Source organism: Dipodomys ordii, unplaced genomic scaffold, assembly GCF_000151885.1.
Source record: "Dipodomys ordii isolate 6190 unplaced genomic scaffold, Dord_2.0 Scaffold40, whole genome shotgun sequence".
Lineage (NCBI taxonomy): Eukaryota > Metazoa > Chordata > Mammalia > Rodentia > Heteromyidae > Dipodomys > Dipodomys ordii.
In genome coordinates this window covers 967253-984776 of record NW_012267256.1, presented here as the reverse complement: position 1 = coordinate 984776, position 17524 = coordinate 967253, and the positions used below count along the sequence as shown (strand labels likewise).

The window sequence follows — 17524 nt, the reverse complement described above, 5'->3', positions numbered from 1 at the left end:
GGCTAAGACAACCATGACCTAATTAGATCTGACAGAATCAGCCAAAAAAAAAAAAGATAATTAGTTTAATTGTTGACAAGGAATCTCCCCTACAGTATAATCTGTGTCTTGAGATATTAGGTAATGATAGTGGTCGCTGCATGTAATAAAGTAAGTTGTATTTGTGAGTTTATTATTGTTAAGCACATGAGAGGTACGATGGAAAGCTAGCTCACCGGGTGAGTTTGGAACGCTCATGGAGGAATGTCAAAGCCTCATGTGGCAGCCTGGAGTTGTAGCATTTTATTGTCTGTTCATGTAGGCAAGTTACTTTTCCTCTTCCACTCCCCCTCTCTTCCTCCCTCTTTCTGTCTCTGTCTGTCTCTTGCTCTCTCATTCTCTTCTGGAAAATGAAGGAACAACACTAGAAGATTGTAAAAAATGTGCAACCCTATAATTTGGTTGTTATCACTCTATATGTCACCATCTAGAATAAGTGGAATTATATTATAACATTTCCCCAAACATATAGACATTTCCTGTTTATTTTTTCATCGAATTTCTTTAAAATGTCTTCCGCTCTTCTCCTTCTCTTCTGTTTCTTCTTTCTTTTTCTCTTGTCTTTGAGGCAGGGTCTCATAATGTTGCCCAAGCTGATCCGAGACTCCTGTGTTTGAGCAATCTTCCCACCACAGCCTCCTGAGTGCTGGGATTAAAGGCAGGGACCACATGTCCACTTCTGCTTTTTTTCTGGCTTATTTTTTCCCTTTTTCGGTGCAGGGAATTAAACTCAGGGCTGCACACACTAGACTCAACGCTGAGCTTCGTCCTCACACCCCTTATTTCTTACGTAGGATACACTACGTCATCTGGCCCTCTCTTGATGACCGAAGATCCTCTTCTGCTAAATGGTGAGAATTAAAGGAGATATTCCTTCCTCTGTCCATCACCTTATTTATAACACCAATGATTTTAAAAAAGAGGTACTGCTCACAACATGCTAATGCCATAAGCAACAGTGTATTTCAGCAAGACAAAATTCAATAATAACACTCACTGTCTATGTAATGATCACTGTAAATATGACAGACAGGTAAAGGGCGCATCATACGGACCCACCCATGCAGTCCCTGTGAAATCTTGTATTGTGAGCCTCCCACGATTCCCGTTTTACCTGTAAAGAAATGTCGAGGGTTGAAGTCGCTGCCCTAGCTTGCATAACTTGGTTATTTTCTCTCCAGGTCACACACCTGGGTCCCATGGACGCCGTCTGGTGACAAGTCCTCCTCTCCAGGAGCTGTAGCCTGGATGGCGAACCTCGTTTGATCTTCCACCTTTCCAGGCTGGCTGCTCTCTTTCCTGTTGAGTTACTGAGTACCATGAGCAACACTCCGAGTGACGTCCTAGCTGCTCGGCAGGAACTCGGAATTATCACGTGACCATGAGATCCTCGGGCAGAGGCTGTGTTAAAACATGTCCCCTCTGCAGGAGCGAGAAAACATGCAGCTTGTGCAGATGTTCTGAAAAAGACATACCTTTGAGTTAAAAATCCGTTTTACAAATTAACTCAAAACCTCTTCATATCTTGGTTGCACTGCCAAAAATCGAGAGAAGTTTGGATTCTGGAAAAATAAGGATTTGTTGAGAAGCAGTGTTCTTCCCACTCTCCTTTGTGATATCCTGCTGGAGGGGCAGTCAGGAGCCCTGGAGTGGGAAATACCTTTCCGTGTGTTCTAAGACAGGAGTGGAGGGTTCATGCGACTGAGATATAGTGACCATGATTCAAGACCAGTCTAGATAGACAAATCTAAGAGACTCTGATCTCAGCTAACCAGCAAAAAGCCAGAACTGGAGGGTGGCTCAAGTGGTAGAGCACCAGCCTTGAGTGAAAATTCCAAGAAAAAGCATGAGGCCCTATTTAACTCCACAGAGAGAGAGAGAGAGAGAGAGAGAGAGAGAGAGAGAGAGAGAGAGGAGAGAGAGAGAAAGAGAGAGAAAGAGAGAGAGAGAGAGAGAGAGAGAAAGGAGAGAGGGTATTTTGAAGGCTTTAGCTTTAATTCTTTGGCCAGGCAGGAGGTAGAAGATCACAGCTCGCAAGGCCACGAGTCAGGAATGCACTACACTTTAGAATTGATACGCAAACCACATCAGATGGGCTTTGGGCACGCTCAGCTCAGATGGAGGATGTTATGTAGTTCACAGCTGAACTTGAACAAGAGCAGGGTGTAACTTACTATTTTGGGCTGACATGTCCTCTTGATAGATTAACCCAGAGTCTGGAACTATCTCAACATTTTCTGCCTGTCAGTCAGCTGGAAAGCAGAGAAAAGGAGGAGACCAGTCTCCCCTGCTCCCTTCTTTTAGGACAAGGGAATGAAATTGTAAGTTGGAATGAAGCAGCCCACGTCAGCTGGACGAAGCGGAGCTTGGAGAAGCGATGTGCTCATTTATTCTTTCTCGGAGAGAAATCATTAAACGCCAAAGCTACTTGAGTGCAATGATAGGTTACAAACTTAAACCCACAAGTCAAGAACTGTAGAACTGAAGTCCTCAGGGGATGTTAACTTTGCCACTTTTAGCTCATTATAGTAAGCTATTCATTTAATAGCCTAATTTGTAATCACAAATACCATGGGAAATTTTGCTGTGCGTCCTCTGGCTTCTGTTTGCCTGACTGGGGTGGTGGTTTTTAATTCTGGAACCTTCAGAAATGCATATTGTTAACATCATTGAACAGCCAGATCATTGGTGGATTAAATTATGTATTAGCCACATTTTTCTTGGTCCTCTATCGTTCCTGATACAATCAACTTGGAACTGCCCAATGAGAATATGTCTATATAAGCACAATTAATTAAGCCCGATTGTGCCATTTCCATTGATTTGGCTGATCTGTACGGTCCAGTGAAGGCTGGTTCTTGCCCAGAGGATGGTGTCTTAGGGAGCACGGGTTAACCAGCGGTAACAAGACTATTCGGAATTTGTTCTTTTTCCAGAAAGCATTCTTCTTATCTTTAGGTAGTTGTGTAAAGGAGTTACCATTCAACAAAGCGGTTTGTGAGTACAGGGCGTCTTGGTCAGCAATGCCCCTTTCAACATCCCGCCCGCCCCTCCCAGCGGACCCCTTCCTTCACATTCCGTAATTTTATAAGATGTGTATTGATTTTTGTACGGTTTTAGTGTAAAGATACTGTACAGAGACGTTACAGCTACACGAGTCAGGTGAGGAGTCCATTTCCTGTCGAGCATTGTTGCCTCCTCCTTTGTCTCCCCTATCCTCCCTTCCCTCCCCACCTCCACAACTACCCCCTCCCCTCCGCCAAAGTTGTTTTTCAACATAGTGTCTTGTACATCTCATTGTTACAGTGGGTCAACCTGTATCATTATTTAAGCATTTTGTTTTTCCCTTCCCCTCCCTGAATTAAAGAAGTGTATATACCAGATGCAGGGCACCAACATCAAATAGAGTGAAAATAAAGGTTTTACCATGGGAGAGGAACATACAAAGCAACAAAAAAATCACATGGCACAAAAGATGCTGGAGGGATGTGGACAGAAGGGAGCCCTACTGCACTGTTGGTGGGAGTGTAAACTTGTTCAACCACTTTGGAAAGCAGTATGGAGGTTCCTCAAAAGACTCCACATATGACCCAGCAATCCCACTTTGGGGCATTTACCCAAATGTTTACAAACAAGACCATACTAAAGCTACCAGCACAACAATGTTCATTGCAGCATTATTCACCATAACTAAGATATGGAACCAACCCAGATGCCCCTCAGTAGATGAATGGATCAAGAAAATGTGCTGTATATACACAATGGAATTCTATGCCTCCATCAGAAAGAATGACATTGCCCCATTTGTTAGGAAATGGAAAGACTTGGAAAAAATTATATTAAGTGAAGTAAGGCAGGCCCCAAGAAACATAGATCCCATGGTTTCCCTTATTTGCAATAACTAGCATATGTCTAGGACAAGCAGAAAAGGTCAAAAGCTATGTACATATGACCAGATAAGATGATGCTAAGCGAAATGAACCCCAAGATAGGGAGACAAATATCTTTTTTCTTTCTTGTTATTTTTTCTAACGTGTTTATAATGTGTTGAAGTTTTTAAGGACTCTTCTGGTAGCGGAGCACAATGCACACACCCATGCCCTCCGTCCTGCGAGTCTGTCGCTTCTTTCCATCCCACAGCAGGTCTGGTCATGTTATCTATTTACCTCAGCCCCTGTTAGGTTATAGCAAGTGCGGCCTAAGCCCTGGAGGCTCTTCTTCCCCCGCTTGCTTTCTTGAGAACTACTAGGGTAGCCTTTGGTGTTACAAAAGAGAGCCAGGGCATGTCAGGCCAGGTCACCACAGCCTCTAGCTCACCAGCAGGGGATTGTACAGACGTGAGACTGACCGGGATCGCCCAACCCAGCCTGGATCAGCAGGCTGCTCAGGGACTTGTAGACTTCCAGGACTTACAGACCTGAGTGAGACTGACCGGGATCGCCCAACCCAGCCTGGATCAGCAGGCTGCTCAGGGACTCGTAGACTTCCAGGACTTACAGACCTGAGTGAGACTGACCGGGATCGCCCTACCCAGCCTGGATCAGCAGGCTGCTCAGGGACTCGTAGACTTCCAGGACTAACTAGGCATGCTATCTCTAACCACACAGCTTTGGCATATTTAGAATATGCCAACAGATCATGGATCCACCTCCCCATAAACTTTCCAGAGTCGGAAAATGAGGACATTTCACCGGTTTCTTCCAAACAAGAGTCTTTGTGACTATCAGCCCTGTCTGTAGGACGGAGGTAGTGTTCTCTGTCATCCAGCCCGGTACACAGAGGTTGCAGCCCTCTTCCTAGTTCTGCTCTCATTTCACGCGGCGGAGAGAATCACTACGTGAAGATGTGCAGTAAGAGCTCTGGCTCCAACTGCTCCTCTGTCCCCGCTTCTTCTCCTAGTTGAGATTTAGGTAGAGGAAGCAAGTAGCTTTGAAAGCCCTAGATGACCTCGTGAATGGAATCTTCAATTCTCCATCTAGAAATGCGGTAGAGGCAGGGAATGCACCAGCAGGAGGAAGTCCCCTCTAAGAGCAGCCTTCCACTCAACAGTGCGTCTCCAGTGGCTTCATCAGCAGCCCTCATTACTGCCAAGACACACCGGTCTCTTCCGAATGAGGACAGATCACCTCCCCCCGATTCACAGGTCCCAGTGCAACAGATGCACACATGAAAAAATTCAGTTCTGACTGGAGAGGGTTTTAGAGATTTTATTATCTGCCTCACAATCTGTTCCTAAGTCTGTTTCTATACATTTACATTTACTGATTAATAGTCGGAGTTAAAGACTTGGTTAGAACATTAAAGACACTAATGAGGGAAGAAGCTCCATGATCAAGGTTAATGGGAACAGAAATTGAGAATGTCTGATCAAGTTGTTGGATTTATTGTTTCAGGCTCAATTGTTGTGATATTGTGTCAGTTAAGGTGAAAGCCCCAGACTGGACCACAGTAAGCATCATCTAGCCCAATGCATACACCTAGCAACTGGAAATCTGCGTATTCAACTCTATGTATGGAAGGCATATATGTTTGTTCTATTACATGGCTGAAAGTTTAAAAGCTGGATCTTCAGTACTTGTTATAAAACAATGAAAGTACTATGAAAGGTAAGCATGAAGTGTGCTTGGCCTACAGTCTAATCAGAGGGTGTCAGGGTCCTGCTATATTTTATGTATCCATATACTCATATCTATGTATCTCTGCATATATCTGCTAGCCAGTGCTTAGTTGTGTTCCCTTCTCTTCTTGTCCTTCAACTTGTTACTTGCTGGCTATAAAGGATCCTGGGCTGAGTAGAGAAAACTCCGTAGCTGTGCCCACGTAGAGATGATGGGTAAGACAGAGCTGGCCAGAACTGTTCTTAAGTTCACTGTGCATAATTTATGATTTACATGAGCCCGAACAGCTGGACGTTTCAAAATTCTAATTTGACGCAGAATGCCAGGGTCTCACACTTACAATTCTGGGAGGTAGAGACTAGGAAGATGGGACCTTGACGCCAGCCCAGGCTAGGAACGTTCACAAGCTCCCTTTACCATCCTAGCTGCGAGGGGAGATGATCTGGGAAGGATCAGGGTGCCAGGTCCCTGTGGACAGCCCAGGCCGAGGTACTGCATTTCAGCAGATGCTGCTGGGTATGGTGGTGTGTGGGTTTTCACTCTACTACTACAGGAAGCCCCCAAACGGTGTGCCACACTTGGTGCATGTTTGAGACTTTGTCTCAAACATAACCAACTCCAAAAGGGTTTGGCGGTGAGTGGCTCGGTGGAAATGAATCCTCACTTGTAATGTGGACATGGGAAGGTCGGAGCTAACAGGCTGGGTCAGCAGATGGAATGAGATGAGGGTGGGGTCTGGAAATGTGCAGCACTTGGTAGGCATACCCCGTTTTGCCTCTGCTGTGCGCTGTGTTTCAGCATCTAGAGCAGCTCCTGGTGTGCGGGGCCAGAGGGGCCTGGGTGGACAGTCCTTAGGGCAGCTCTGCGTGAAACCAGCAACTAGCGAATGAAGCCTGATTTCTTGGGCATTTGGCTCTGAGGCCTGACGGGCTGGTTAGCTGAATTAGTCAAGGATTTTTTATAACAGGTTTGAATTTCTTATATCCACGCTGTGGCTAATGATTCCTAGTTAGACCCAGGACCACAGTGGAAAGAAGAAAGCAGATCTGCTCAAAAGATAAGATTTTTTTAAAGCTATCCAGATGGATAGCTATTTTTAAAATTTTATTTATTTTGTGGTACTGAGAAATTGAATCCAGGACCTTGTGCATGCTAGGCAAATACTCCACTACTAACAAAACAGATCTGTCCAGAAGATGAGATACTTTGTTAAAAAGGTATCTGGATGGATAGTGATAATTATTAGATTGAGTCTCTTTTGGATTGGATGACTGAATAGTGACAGACAACCTGGGGGAGAAGTTGTTTTATTGCTTTATGTTCATAGGGATTCCAAGAGCCAGTGACCCCAACACTAGAGAAAGCTGAACACAGGAGTATTACAGTCTGCAAGAGGGAAAACATATTTTTGATCACTTTAAAAACCTGAAAAAATATGAAAGTTTCCCAGTTGTCTAGTCTCCCTCTAATTCCATTATTTATATTACCATTAAGGGCAGCATGTAATCTGTAAAGATGTCATATCAATTTAGGATGCTCCTGTTCTAAGCTCCCAGCCCTTGGGCTCACCTCTGAACTATCCGTCTGTCATAGACAGGATCTCTGCAGACTTCTCTGAAGTGTTCTATGCCTGTTTTTAAATACAAATATGTATAAGATATTCCCAGGATTATCTCCTGAGAGACACCTGTGCTGCTGAAAAACGACCTTATTAGAAATAACTGCTGGGTTCACATTAAAAGTAGAGTGAGAAGAAATCGTTCCTACCCTGTCTGGGTAGCACTTTCCTATTGTAATAGGAAGGAAGATGGGTCGCTTTCTGTTGTATCCGTGGCTGGCAAAGAAGGCTTTAGATGGACAAGTCAAGCTATTCTGGAAGCCACCGTGACGAGCTCCTGGGGCAGGCCTTCCCTCATCTTCTTCCTGCAGCACTCCCCTGAACTGCGCTTTTCCTCTGAATGGTTCACTGTTGGATCTTGATAAAGACGCTACATTTTGCCCATCTGAAGTTATTGTGGCCGGGTGCCGTGCCAGTACCCCCCCTCCTCGTGAAGGAGTTTGGGTTTCGTTTCTGCCATGGGCTCAGGAATGATAAATCCTGGTCTCCCACACTGGCGTCTTCCCTGGGAGTCTAGCTGTACATGAACAGCTCCCAAAAGAGCGCACTCCCTGTACATTGAAGGTCCAAGAGCAACAGAAAATACCTCATGAAAAGAAAAGAAAATATCTCATGGTCTTTATGAAATGTCAACTCCTTTTGGTATTATGTTAATGGGTCTTTAAAAAGAATCCTGGAGGCCTATTATCCTTTCCATTTGGATCTCTCTGCCTTAGCTATGGTTTGGAACACTCCTCGATAGGCTATGACCAGTATTTCCCATTTAATTTGTGCCTGTAACTTTCCTCCGCCCGATAACCCATCTGGGAGAGAGCTTAAAATAGTTCCCATGCATCATTTTGCTGTTAGGGATCTGGATATGGCTAATGGGGTGTTATCAATCAGGAGATAAAATTAAAATCCTATATTAGGGGCTGCTCCTGCCAGAAAGAGTGGGTTTCGGAGCAGCTGTTTTCTATTAGGCACTCTGGTGCTTTGCTTTTTTTTTTTTTTTAGCAGCAAATTACATAGAGGGGGTAGTTAAGAGTTCTCCCAAGTGAGGTTGTAAATGAACCTGTTTTCCTCTGAGCAGAGATACTGCAGAAGAAAGAGGAAGTGTGAGCAGCCGCTTCGGTAGACCGTGGGGCGGCTTTCTGCTCCTCACTGGAGGGTCTATAATACCCTCAAAGAGATAAATGTATATTTCTATACATATTTATCTGTGAATCTAGGCTAGTTAAGCTGACCCTTGGAACTCTGAAAGAGAAGACATTCAAGCTTTTACCTGCCTACCGTCTGTTAACCGCCTGCATTCGATCGGCTCCAGCATTCATTAAACCTTAGGAGAGAAGAAATGAGTTGGGTGAGGGAGGGAGTAGACGAGGGAGCTTGGTTCTCAGCAAGTAGCAAGTGTCTCCGCTCCAAATGAAGATCAGTTGTTTGAAATGAACAGCTAGGAGACAGCCCTGCGTTTCGCCTGCTTATGGTGGCTCAGGAAATTAAACTTGGTGTGCTCAGAGGCTGCCTTCCCACGATGCTCTGGTCTTATGGAAAGCAGGATGCTCACACCCGCTCCTTTCCCCATCTCTAACAGATGACAGTAATAACGAGAACTAAAATCACTCAAGTCAGCCTATGAAAGGAAACTGTCTATTTTAAAAAAATAAGAAGACATCTCCCGGTGCCATCTGCTGAGGTAGAATAATGTTTTGTAACAGGTTTTGGAAAGCACATGAAAAGCCTTCGTCTGTGCTGTCCCTCCCAGTTAGCCAAGATACAGTTGTGTCTCTCCTGTCTGATGCGGATCCTTGAATCATGTAATTATTTCTAATTTATCTCTAAAATTAAGTGTCTCAAATACAATTTTAATTGGGATTTCATTAGGTACTTATTATACCATGTGTCAAATGATAGTTGATTATCCTGAGCGAGAGTAGAGAATCTGAAAAAGAGAGTGGGCAAATGATGGGTACCTCTGAAAGCTGATGGTTCTCAATAAATATGTCTTAAAAATCATCGGTTGATATATAATTAACGTAAGTAATTACTGCAATTAAACTCTATTTATGGAGCCCTGCTGTGTTGTTTCCTATCTCAAGCTTAAACATGATTGTTGTTCTTTTCCCCCAATAAAATTAATGTAATAAGAAAATAGCAAAATAAATATAGGCTTGGAGAAAGGAGAAAGGAAAACATTTTTCATTTATTAGAATAAGATGGCAAGAAAAGGAAAAAAAATAAGGGCTGGAGGCTTTCTGGGTAGGCTTTTTGGTGGAGAGAGATCTCTGTGCTGAGTTGGGACACCGCACACGCAGTGTGAAGCAGTCGTCGAGGGAGAGCAGGGGGCTGCGGGTAAAACCAGCAGGGAACAACCTACGTTAAAAAACTAAGATGATTCTGGTCACACCCTCCCTTGCCATAAATGACGATTTTAATTCATCTCTATGTCATCAACAAGCAGGAAGCGGCTGAGAGTCAGAAGGATTCCAAACACGACTACATGTTGTATGAGTAGGACCCAGCCAAGTCTGCCTCAAGTGCGGCGAACACAGATGATTGGGAGAAGAGGATGAACAAACAAATCAAGGGCAAAGAAGTCCTAGACGCTCTTAAATGTGTTCCTTTGGTCCAGGTAAGCATTACTGGCTCTGCTTCTGGGAATGGTGAGTATCAGGCATCAGATTTGGATGAGCTTGAAAGCGTATCAGACAAAGATGGAACCATGTTTTCAAGATAGTGGACATGACGCTGTAAAAGACAGGAGGGGAAATAGATGCAAAGAACTCTGTGATTGCCCTGGCCTACTTGGTAGAGAGAGATGAATCCAGGCTGTGGCCTGCAAGGGGCATCGCAGGGGGAGCCAGAGGGTCTCTTTGTATTGTAGAGCCAGCTGGACATCGCGGAAAGAAACTCACAGAGACAGAGCTTAAGAGAAATGATCAGTAGATGGTAAGTTACTGCTAAGAAGCTTCCTGAAGCCATGGAGAGAAGCCATCTGAAAGGATTGTAAGAAATAACCACCAAGACTCCTATATGGCTGGGCATAGTTCTTATTCTTACCAACTCTAGTAGAAAAGATAATGAGAAAGTTCATTAGGTAGAGAATTCAGAAGAGCTCTTACTCAGAAAGTGACAGAATCGTCACCAGCTAAACACTGCTCTATTCTTATTTACCCAAGCTTAAAAGAAGGCACCCCAGACTGAATTATTTCCAACCAATGAGAACAAAGCTCAAGAATATGGATAGCTATACCAAACAACTAGCATTTAACAAAGTGAAATCCATAGCTTTGTTAGCACACAAAGAAGCAAGAAAATATGGCTGTAATAAATAGAAAGTCAGCCAGTTGAGACATCCAACTTCTCCTTTGTCATAAAGCAGGAGGAGAAATAAATTTCCTTTATCCAAAATAACTATACCTGGATGGTATAGTAAAAGGAAACAAAACAAAAAGACCATCGAACGTTGAATATGGGTGCTCAAAATCTGTCTTACGCTCGCCTTAAGTTGTTTCTGTCCTTGCAGTTGGTTGGTATGGTAATGCTACTTTTTGGAGCAGGCTGAGAAATCCAGCATCTTTGCTGCCCAGAGAGACTCGACTGATTGTATGCGAAAGATGGGAAATCCATTTCCAATAGCATCCTCACTGAAACTGATGACCTTGGGAAAAAGCAAATAAGAAAGGCCGGCAGATTCTCACCTGAGATTACAGTTCTAGTCAGGACAAGCTATAGACCAGTAGACCAAGCAGAAGTTAAACAGAGATTTAGACATGAAACATCTCAAAGAAGACTGACAACAACTTCACACATCCCTGTTGATATAATTGTACTTGTACATGGAAGACCAAAGAAAGCCCACTCTGCCAGAACATTCCTGGTTAATTAGCAGATTACACACCTGTGCAGAAAGCGTTTAAAAATTGGGAAAAGAAAAAAACCAAACAATCCATAGAGCTCCCAAACCACTCATCACACCCTACGTAGGATAAACAGAAAGAGATTCATACACGATTGAGAAAAAAGACAGAAATCCCAACAGGACTTCCCATCTACAAAGAAACCCCCATGAGATTAATAAGTAACTTTGTGTCTGTAATAATGGGTACCAGAAAGTGTGCAATACACACTCTAAAAGAGAAACAGCTACAACAACAAAAACATTCATCAAGGAGGGATTTCATGTCTAGGAAATGATCCTTTAGAAGTGAGGGAAGTGTTCCCACAAAAACAAACGTTGAGAGATTTGTTACTGAAGAATGTCCTTTGGCTGAAAGGAATCACATTAAATGGTAACTGAAATCCATTTACTTATTGACAAGGAAAAAATGTGCAAATGGCTTAGTGAATGGTTTAACATAAAAGATAGGATTAATGTTTAATCTTCTTTCCAGTGCTGGGGTTTGGACAAAGAACACAAGGAAGAAGAGGAGGGGTTGGCCCGTTACAATATATTCTAGTTAGACTTGGTACTGGTTATGGGAACTGAAGTTGAGGAGTTAAGGGAGAATTTGGAGAGAAAAGATTTCCATGGTATAATAACTAATGACAGTTGTGGAGTTCAGGGAAGCAGCATCCAAAGGTTCTTAAGGGCTAGGTGCAGTTGTTCACACCTGCAATCCAGCACTTATGTGGTAAAGATTGGGATGATCATGGTTCAAGGCTAGTATGCATAAAAAGCTCATAAGACCCCCATCTCAACAAGGAAAAGCTTGATGTAGTGGTACACATCTGTTATCTCTGCTCTGAAGGAAACTAAGTAGGAAGATCACAGTCCAAGCTAGTCTAAGTGAAAATGTGAGATCTTATTCAAAAAATAAATAAAGCAAAAGGACTGGAATGAGCTGGGTGCCGGTGGCTCATGCCTGTCACCCTAGCTACTCAAGAGGCTGAGATCTGAGGACCACAGTTCAAAGTCAGCCTGGGCAGGACAGTCCATGAGACTCTTATCTCCAGTTAAGAACCAGAAAACCAGAAGTGGTGCTGTGGCTCAAGTGGTAGAGCGCTTGCCTTGAGCTGAAGAGAGTAGGGACAGTGCTCAGGCCCAGAGTTCAAGCCCTGCAACCAACCAAAAATAAAAGAAAAAGGACTGGAAGGCGACTCGTGAGATAGAGTGCCTGTCTAGGCAGTTCAAAGGTTCAACGGAAGCTGAAGGCTGAGAATCCCAACCTCAGTCATGTATAATGAAACAAAAGATTTCTGAGGTTTCTATTCTGCATGAGCTTATAGTAGCCCTGCTACGACATGAGAGAGATTATCAGAGAAATAAAACATAGGAAGGGACGCAGAAGGAATGCTTTTTATCTTAAACCTGATAAAGGACATTTTTGCAATGCTTATTGGAGGACGATGGCATTAGATTCTCAATTCTCTCTTCTAGAGCTCTTCCTTCCTAAAGAATTCCTTTGTGTAAAAAGGTAGAATGTAGTTTTCTGGAGCAATAACGAAGCTTGGAGTCAGTAGATGAGCTGGGTTCAGGAAGCAGGGAGCTGGCCGTCAGTCCGTACTGAGTCGTTTTTATGCCGGAAGTAAGGTCAGGCACCGAGCAATGAAGCCCAGCGATGATGTCCATGCCTTCACCGCCCTTTGCCCTGAGACGTGGAGACGGCCTTGTCCTGTCCATTTTGAGAGGCTGGGTCTCGCCACGCACAGGCTGGTCTGCAGCTCACCGTGTAGCCAAGGCCAGGCCCCTCACATCTAACTTCTCCTCCTTTTTCAGTTTCCACATTCAACTCTTTGCAAGTCATCAAGGTCTCTACCACACCTCCTTTCAGGCCCTTACCATGCCCTCACGCGAATCCTTTGGCAGTGAGGTCAGAATGACCAACCCCAGTTAGCCCGTTTCCCTTCCAATAGTACGGTGTTTAATAACGCTGTCATCCTGTTCTTCGTCGATTGTGTAAGGACCCCTTTGCCTATCACGTTGTTAGTTCTCAGTCCCATGCCTTCCGTCTCCACAATAGAGCTGCAGCTTATTACATGTATCCCTCTCTCAACTCCATATTTCAGCTAAGACAAATACTCGGTGAAGGCTGTTCGGGTATGTGAAACAAAAGGAGACGGATTGTGAAAGAGTAAAGGCCGAGGCCAGAGCTAGAGGAACGTCAAGTCCCAGAGTCACACCATGCGCTTTTATCCATCATCTACTTCACTGCAGGCACTGTGTGCCAACAGATGCTCTGTGGTAAGCGAGATTCACTGCTCACCGTCGGCGTGTTAGCCAAGGGTGCGAGGTCACACGCAGCGTCAAATAACAATGACATATTTAACAAGCAAGGACGTCACAGTGCTACACAAATTGCTTGATTGGTAACTTGTGCAGCTTTACTCCATTTTGCAGGACATGGAGATTTGGTTTAGACTTAGTGAGCTTTCTGGAACAGATGGGATTCAAATGTATCAGAAGGAGTACCAAGGCTGGATGGGAAATGTACTCATTATCTTAACCCCTCGGTACAGCACCTTTTCCTTCCTCCCTTCCTTTCTTCCTCCCTTCCTTCCTTCCTTCCTTCCTTCCTTCCTTCCTTCCTTCCTTCCTTCCTTCCTTCCTTCCTTCCTTCCTGCCTCCCTTCCTTCCTCCCTCCCTCCCTCCCTTCCTTCCTCCCTTCCTTTCTTCTTTCCTTCCTTCCTTCCTTCTTCCTACTCCTCTCCTTCTTGCTTTTTGTGCCAGTCCTGGGACTTGGACTCAGGGACTGGTTGCTGTCCCTGAGCTTTTGTGCTCAAAGGTAGCACTTTACTGCTCTCAGCACCTGCTCTACTTCCAGCTTTTGATAGTTTATGGGAAGCAGGAGTCTCACAGACTTTCCTGTTAGGGCACCTTCAAACCCCAATCCTCAGATCTCAGCTTCCAGAGTAGCTAGGATTGCAGGTGTGAGCCACCAGCACGCGGCTCACATTTCCTCTCTTATAAGTGGAGATGACTTATTTCTGTGTATTATTTGTGTAACTTTCATTTGTGCAGCTTCTCATTGGTATATAATCATTTGAGAAATTTCCTTTAAAACCAGCCATCTCCTCCATATAGATTAGTGGGAGGGCCATTAATAAGAGTCTCTGCCTCGTTCTCTCACAGATACTCAAGCAATGTCCGTTATGCTGGGGAGATCAGCCATCATACACAGCTCTGGATAGCAGGCTAACATTCACCTCACAAGTAGGTTCCTAAGAATTGCTTACTCAGGATATTTTACTTTTATCCACGGTCATATCCTTTTTTATTTTGGTCGGTCGTGGGGCTTGAACTCTGGACCTGGGTGCTGTCCCTCAGCTCTTCAGCTCAAGGCGAGACACACTACCGTTTGAGCCACAACGCCACTTCCTGATTTTCTGAGTGGTTTATTGGAGATAAGAGTCTCATGGACTTTCCTGCCTGGGCTGGCTTTGAACCGTGATCCTCAGATCTCAGCCTCCTGAGTAGCTAGGATGACAAACATGAGCCACTGGTCCCCGGCTCCTATTCTATTTTTATTGAGAAAAGACATGGTACTTCACTGGATAATATTATCAGGGCATGTGCGTGCACGCGCGCGTGCGCGCACACACACACACACACACATCTATGATGTCGACCACTTGACTCTCGCCTGGGATTTGGTGCCTTTGTTCCGACATAGGCGGCCTCTGCCACTGCAGCAGCCGTGCTGGCGGAGGCCCGAGGAGGAGGGCGAGGAGGCCCTGAGGACTCGGCCTGGCGGAGGCCCGAGGAGGAGGGCAAGGAGGCCCTGAGGACTCGGCCTGGCTTCTGTCGCTGGCACCAGCACAGAGAACTTAAAGGGCTAGCAGGGAGCAAGCCTGAAATCGTCTCCGTCTCCGTCTCCTCCTTTCTCTGTAATCTGCTTAGAGAAGCTCATCCTCCTCCTGACTTCTGCATGAAGCTGAAGAAAAGTCAAGTCATAAAAGATATGAACCACCAGAGCTGAGAGAGCTGAGAAAACATCCCTGGCTTTTCTCCATTCATGGATCACTTTCTTTCCTATTCATTAGTTAGCTACTGTCTGACAGATTTGACCGTGGAGCACTGAAAAACAGAAAGAGAGTCGGAAGATCTGCCGAGGTTGTGATGTTTAAGTCATTGAACAGAGCAGTTTATGAACACAAGAGCTCTTGGTCCACGTCACCCGTCCGCGTCTCATCCACCCCCATCACCCCTTCCTTTACTCCTCTTAATATTCACAATTTAAAGTTCTAATTGTTACTATAAAGGTGATGTGCAGGACCTGCGTGGGCTCCTCCCCCTCTTCTCCTCTTCATTCATTGGCTCCTTTCCCCTTGACCCTGCCTCACCCTTTCGAGTACCCACTTCCGGCTTCCTGGTGTTTTCCTTTGCTGAACTTTGATTTTTGCTTTTCCAAGAAATTACACGATTGTGGATCTCCCTCAGAGCTATCCTGTTTCAGTCAATGCCTCTGTGTCCCCGTGCATGCCAGCCCAGTGAATTTACTTACAAATTTACAGCTGACACCCTTCTCGTTGACAAACTCTGGGAGGCTGTGTGATCCTAAAACACCTCCTTTGTCCATCTGAACACCTGCAGTGGTTTCTAACCTGCTACTGGATCTGAGTCCAAGTTACCCACTCTCTTCTCAGAATCCAGGTGTCATATTTCAGCTGCAGGAGGTGCTGTGGAAGCTTGGGAGCAGGCCCCCTCCCCACCCCACCCCCCACATCTCCCTTGCGAGAGTTCAGAACAGCAGGTAATTGAAGCTTAGATCACAACAATAAAATAATCTTTGCCACAAATAATATTCTTTATCTTCATTCCTTTAACTCTTGTGTCATCATTATAAATCTGTCATAAATCCCCTGCTGTTCAAAATAGGATCCATAGACCAGAAATATTCACATTGCCTGGGAGCATATTAGAGATACAGAATATTGTGTTCACCAAGACCTGCTGAATCGGAATTTGCATTTTAACAAGGGCGGTAGGTGATTTATGGGTACCTTCATTTAGAAAGCACCGATCTTAGCTTCTGACAGTAAAATTTTTCCTAGTAATCCTCCTCACATTTCACGCTGGAATCTAATATCTATCTTGGAGTCTCACTGGAAACAGTCAAGTTGACATCTTGTTAGACAGATAATGAGAAAATATAAATAACTTGGAGCTCCTTTCGATTAGCATCATCTTATAAGGTCATATGTACATAGAGCTATTGAGCTTTGTGATCCTCTTTGAGGACTATCTTAGACATATGCTAATTATTACAAATGAGGGAAACCATGGAGCCAATGTTTCTTTGGGCCTGGCTTACCTCACATAATTATGATTTTTTCCATGTCTTTCCATTTCCTTATGAATGGGGCGATGCCATTCTTTCTGATGGAAGCATAGAATTCCATTACACACACACACACACACACACACCACATTTTCTTCATCCATTCATCTACTGAGGGGCATCTGGGTTGGTTCCAGATCTTAGCTATGGTAAATAATGCTGCAATGAACACAGTTGTGTGGGTAGCTTTAGTAACAGTTCCTTTTTTGTTGTTGACTTTGTTATCATCAATGTACCATGTCAAGTTCTTTCTTTTTATTTTTTTCTCTTTTTCCCTTTGGTAGTCGCTGTGTTTGATTCTGGTATCTTGCATATACATTTATCTGATTTGGGGAAGGGAAGGACGATAACAAAATGCAAGGTGCAACAATGACACTCGCAAGACCCTGGGGTGGAAATGAAATTTACAACTTCAAGAGTGGGGGAATGGGGTAGGGTGGGGAAGGGATAGTGGCAGAAAAACAAAGTACTCATTACCTTACTCATGTAACTGTAGCCCCTCTGTACAGCACCCTTACAACAAAATAAAACATGATAAAAAAAAGCTAAAAAAGAAAACATAGATATTGAAATTCAGTTGGAGATATCTTCTATGAAAAAATACGAGTTATGTTAGTAAATCATGCCTCCTTTTCATACATGGAAATCCTAACGTCTCATCCCTCAGAACGCGACACATATGGAGATTATCGCAGACATAATTAGGTAAATTAAGATAAGGTCACACTGGGGCGGGATGAACCTCCAATCCTAATATGGCTATTGTCTTATGAAAAGGAGAAATTTGAAAAAAGAAATACATGAGCGAGAATGCAGATAGAGACAGAGACTGGAGCCAATCTTTGAAAGTCACCCCTGGGCAAAGCATGCTGGGAGCTAAGCATGCAGCAGCCCTCAGAGTGAACAACCCCGCTAAGCAGAAGATCTCAGACTTCGAGGCTCCAGAACTACATGTTAGTATAAGATAATCAAGTTCCACTATCAGTGCC

At 44.2% G+C, this 17524-nt stretch overlaps 1 protein-coding gene across 1 annotated transcript in view; it reads left to right on the top strand.

The window, feature by feature from the left end:
• The window catches only part of LOC105987186 (spermatogenesis-associated protein 31D1-like), a 159333-nt gene extending 144160 nt beyond the window's left edge, over positions 1 to 15173 (top strand). The window contains exon 8 of the mRNA XM_013018386.1: positions 14868 to 15173. Within this exon, the coding sequence (XP_012873840.1) occupies positions 14868 to 15173 (306 nt within the window). The remainder of the gene's footprint in view (positions 1 to 14867) is intronic.
• The last annotated feature ends 2351 nt before the right edge of the window (positions 15174 to 17524 follow it).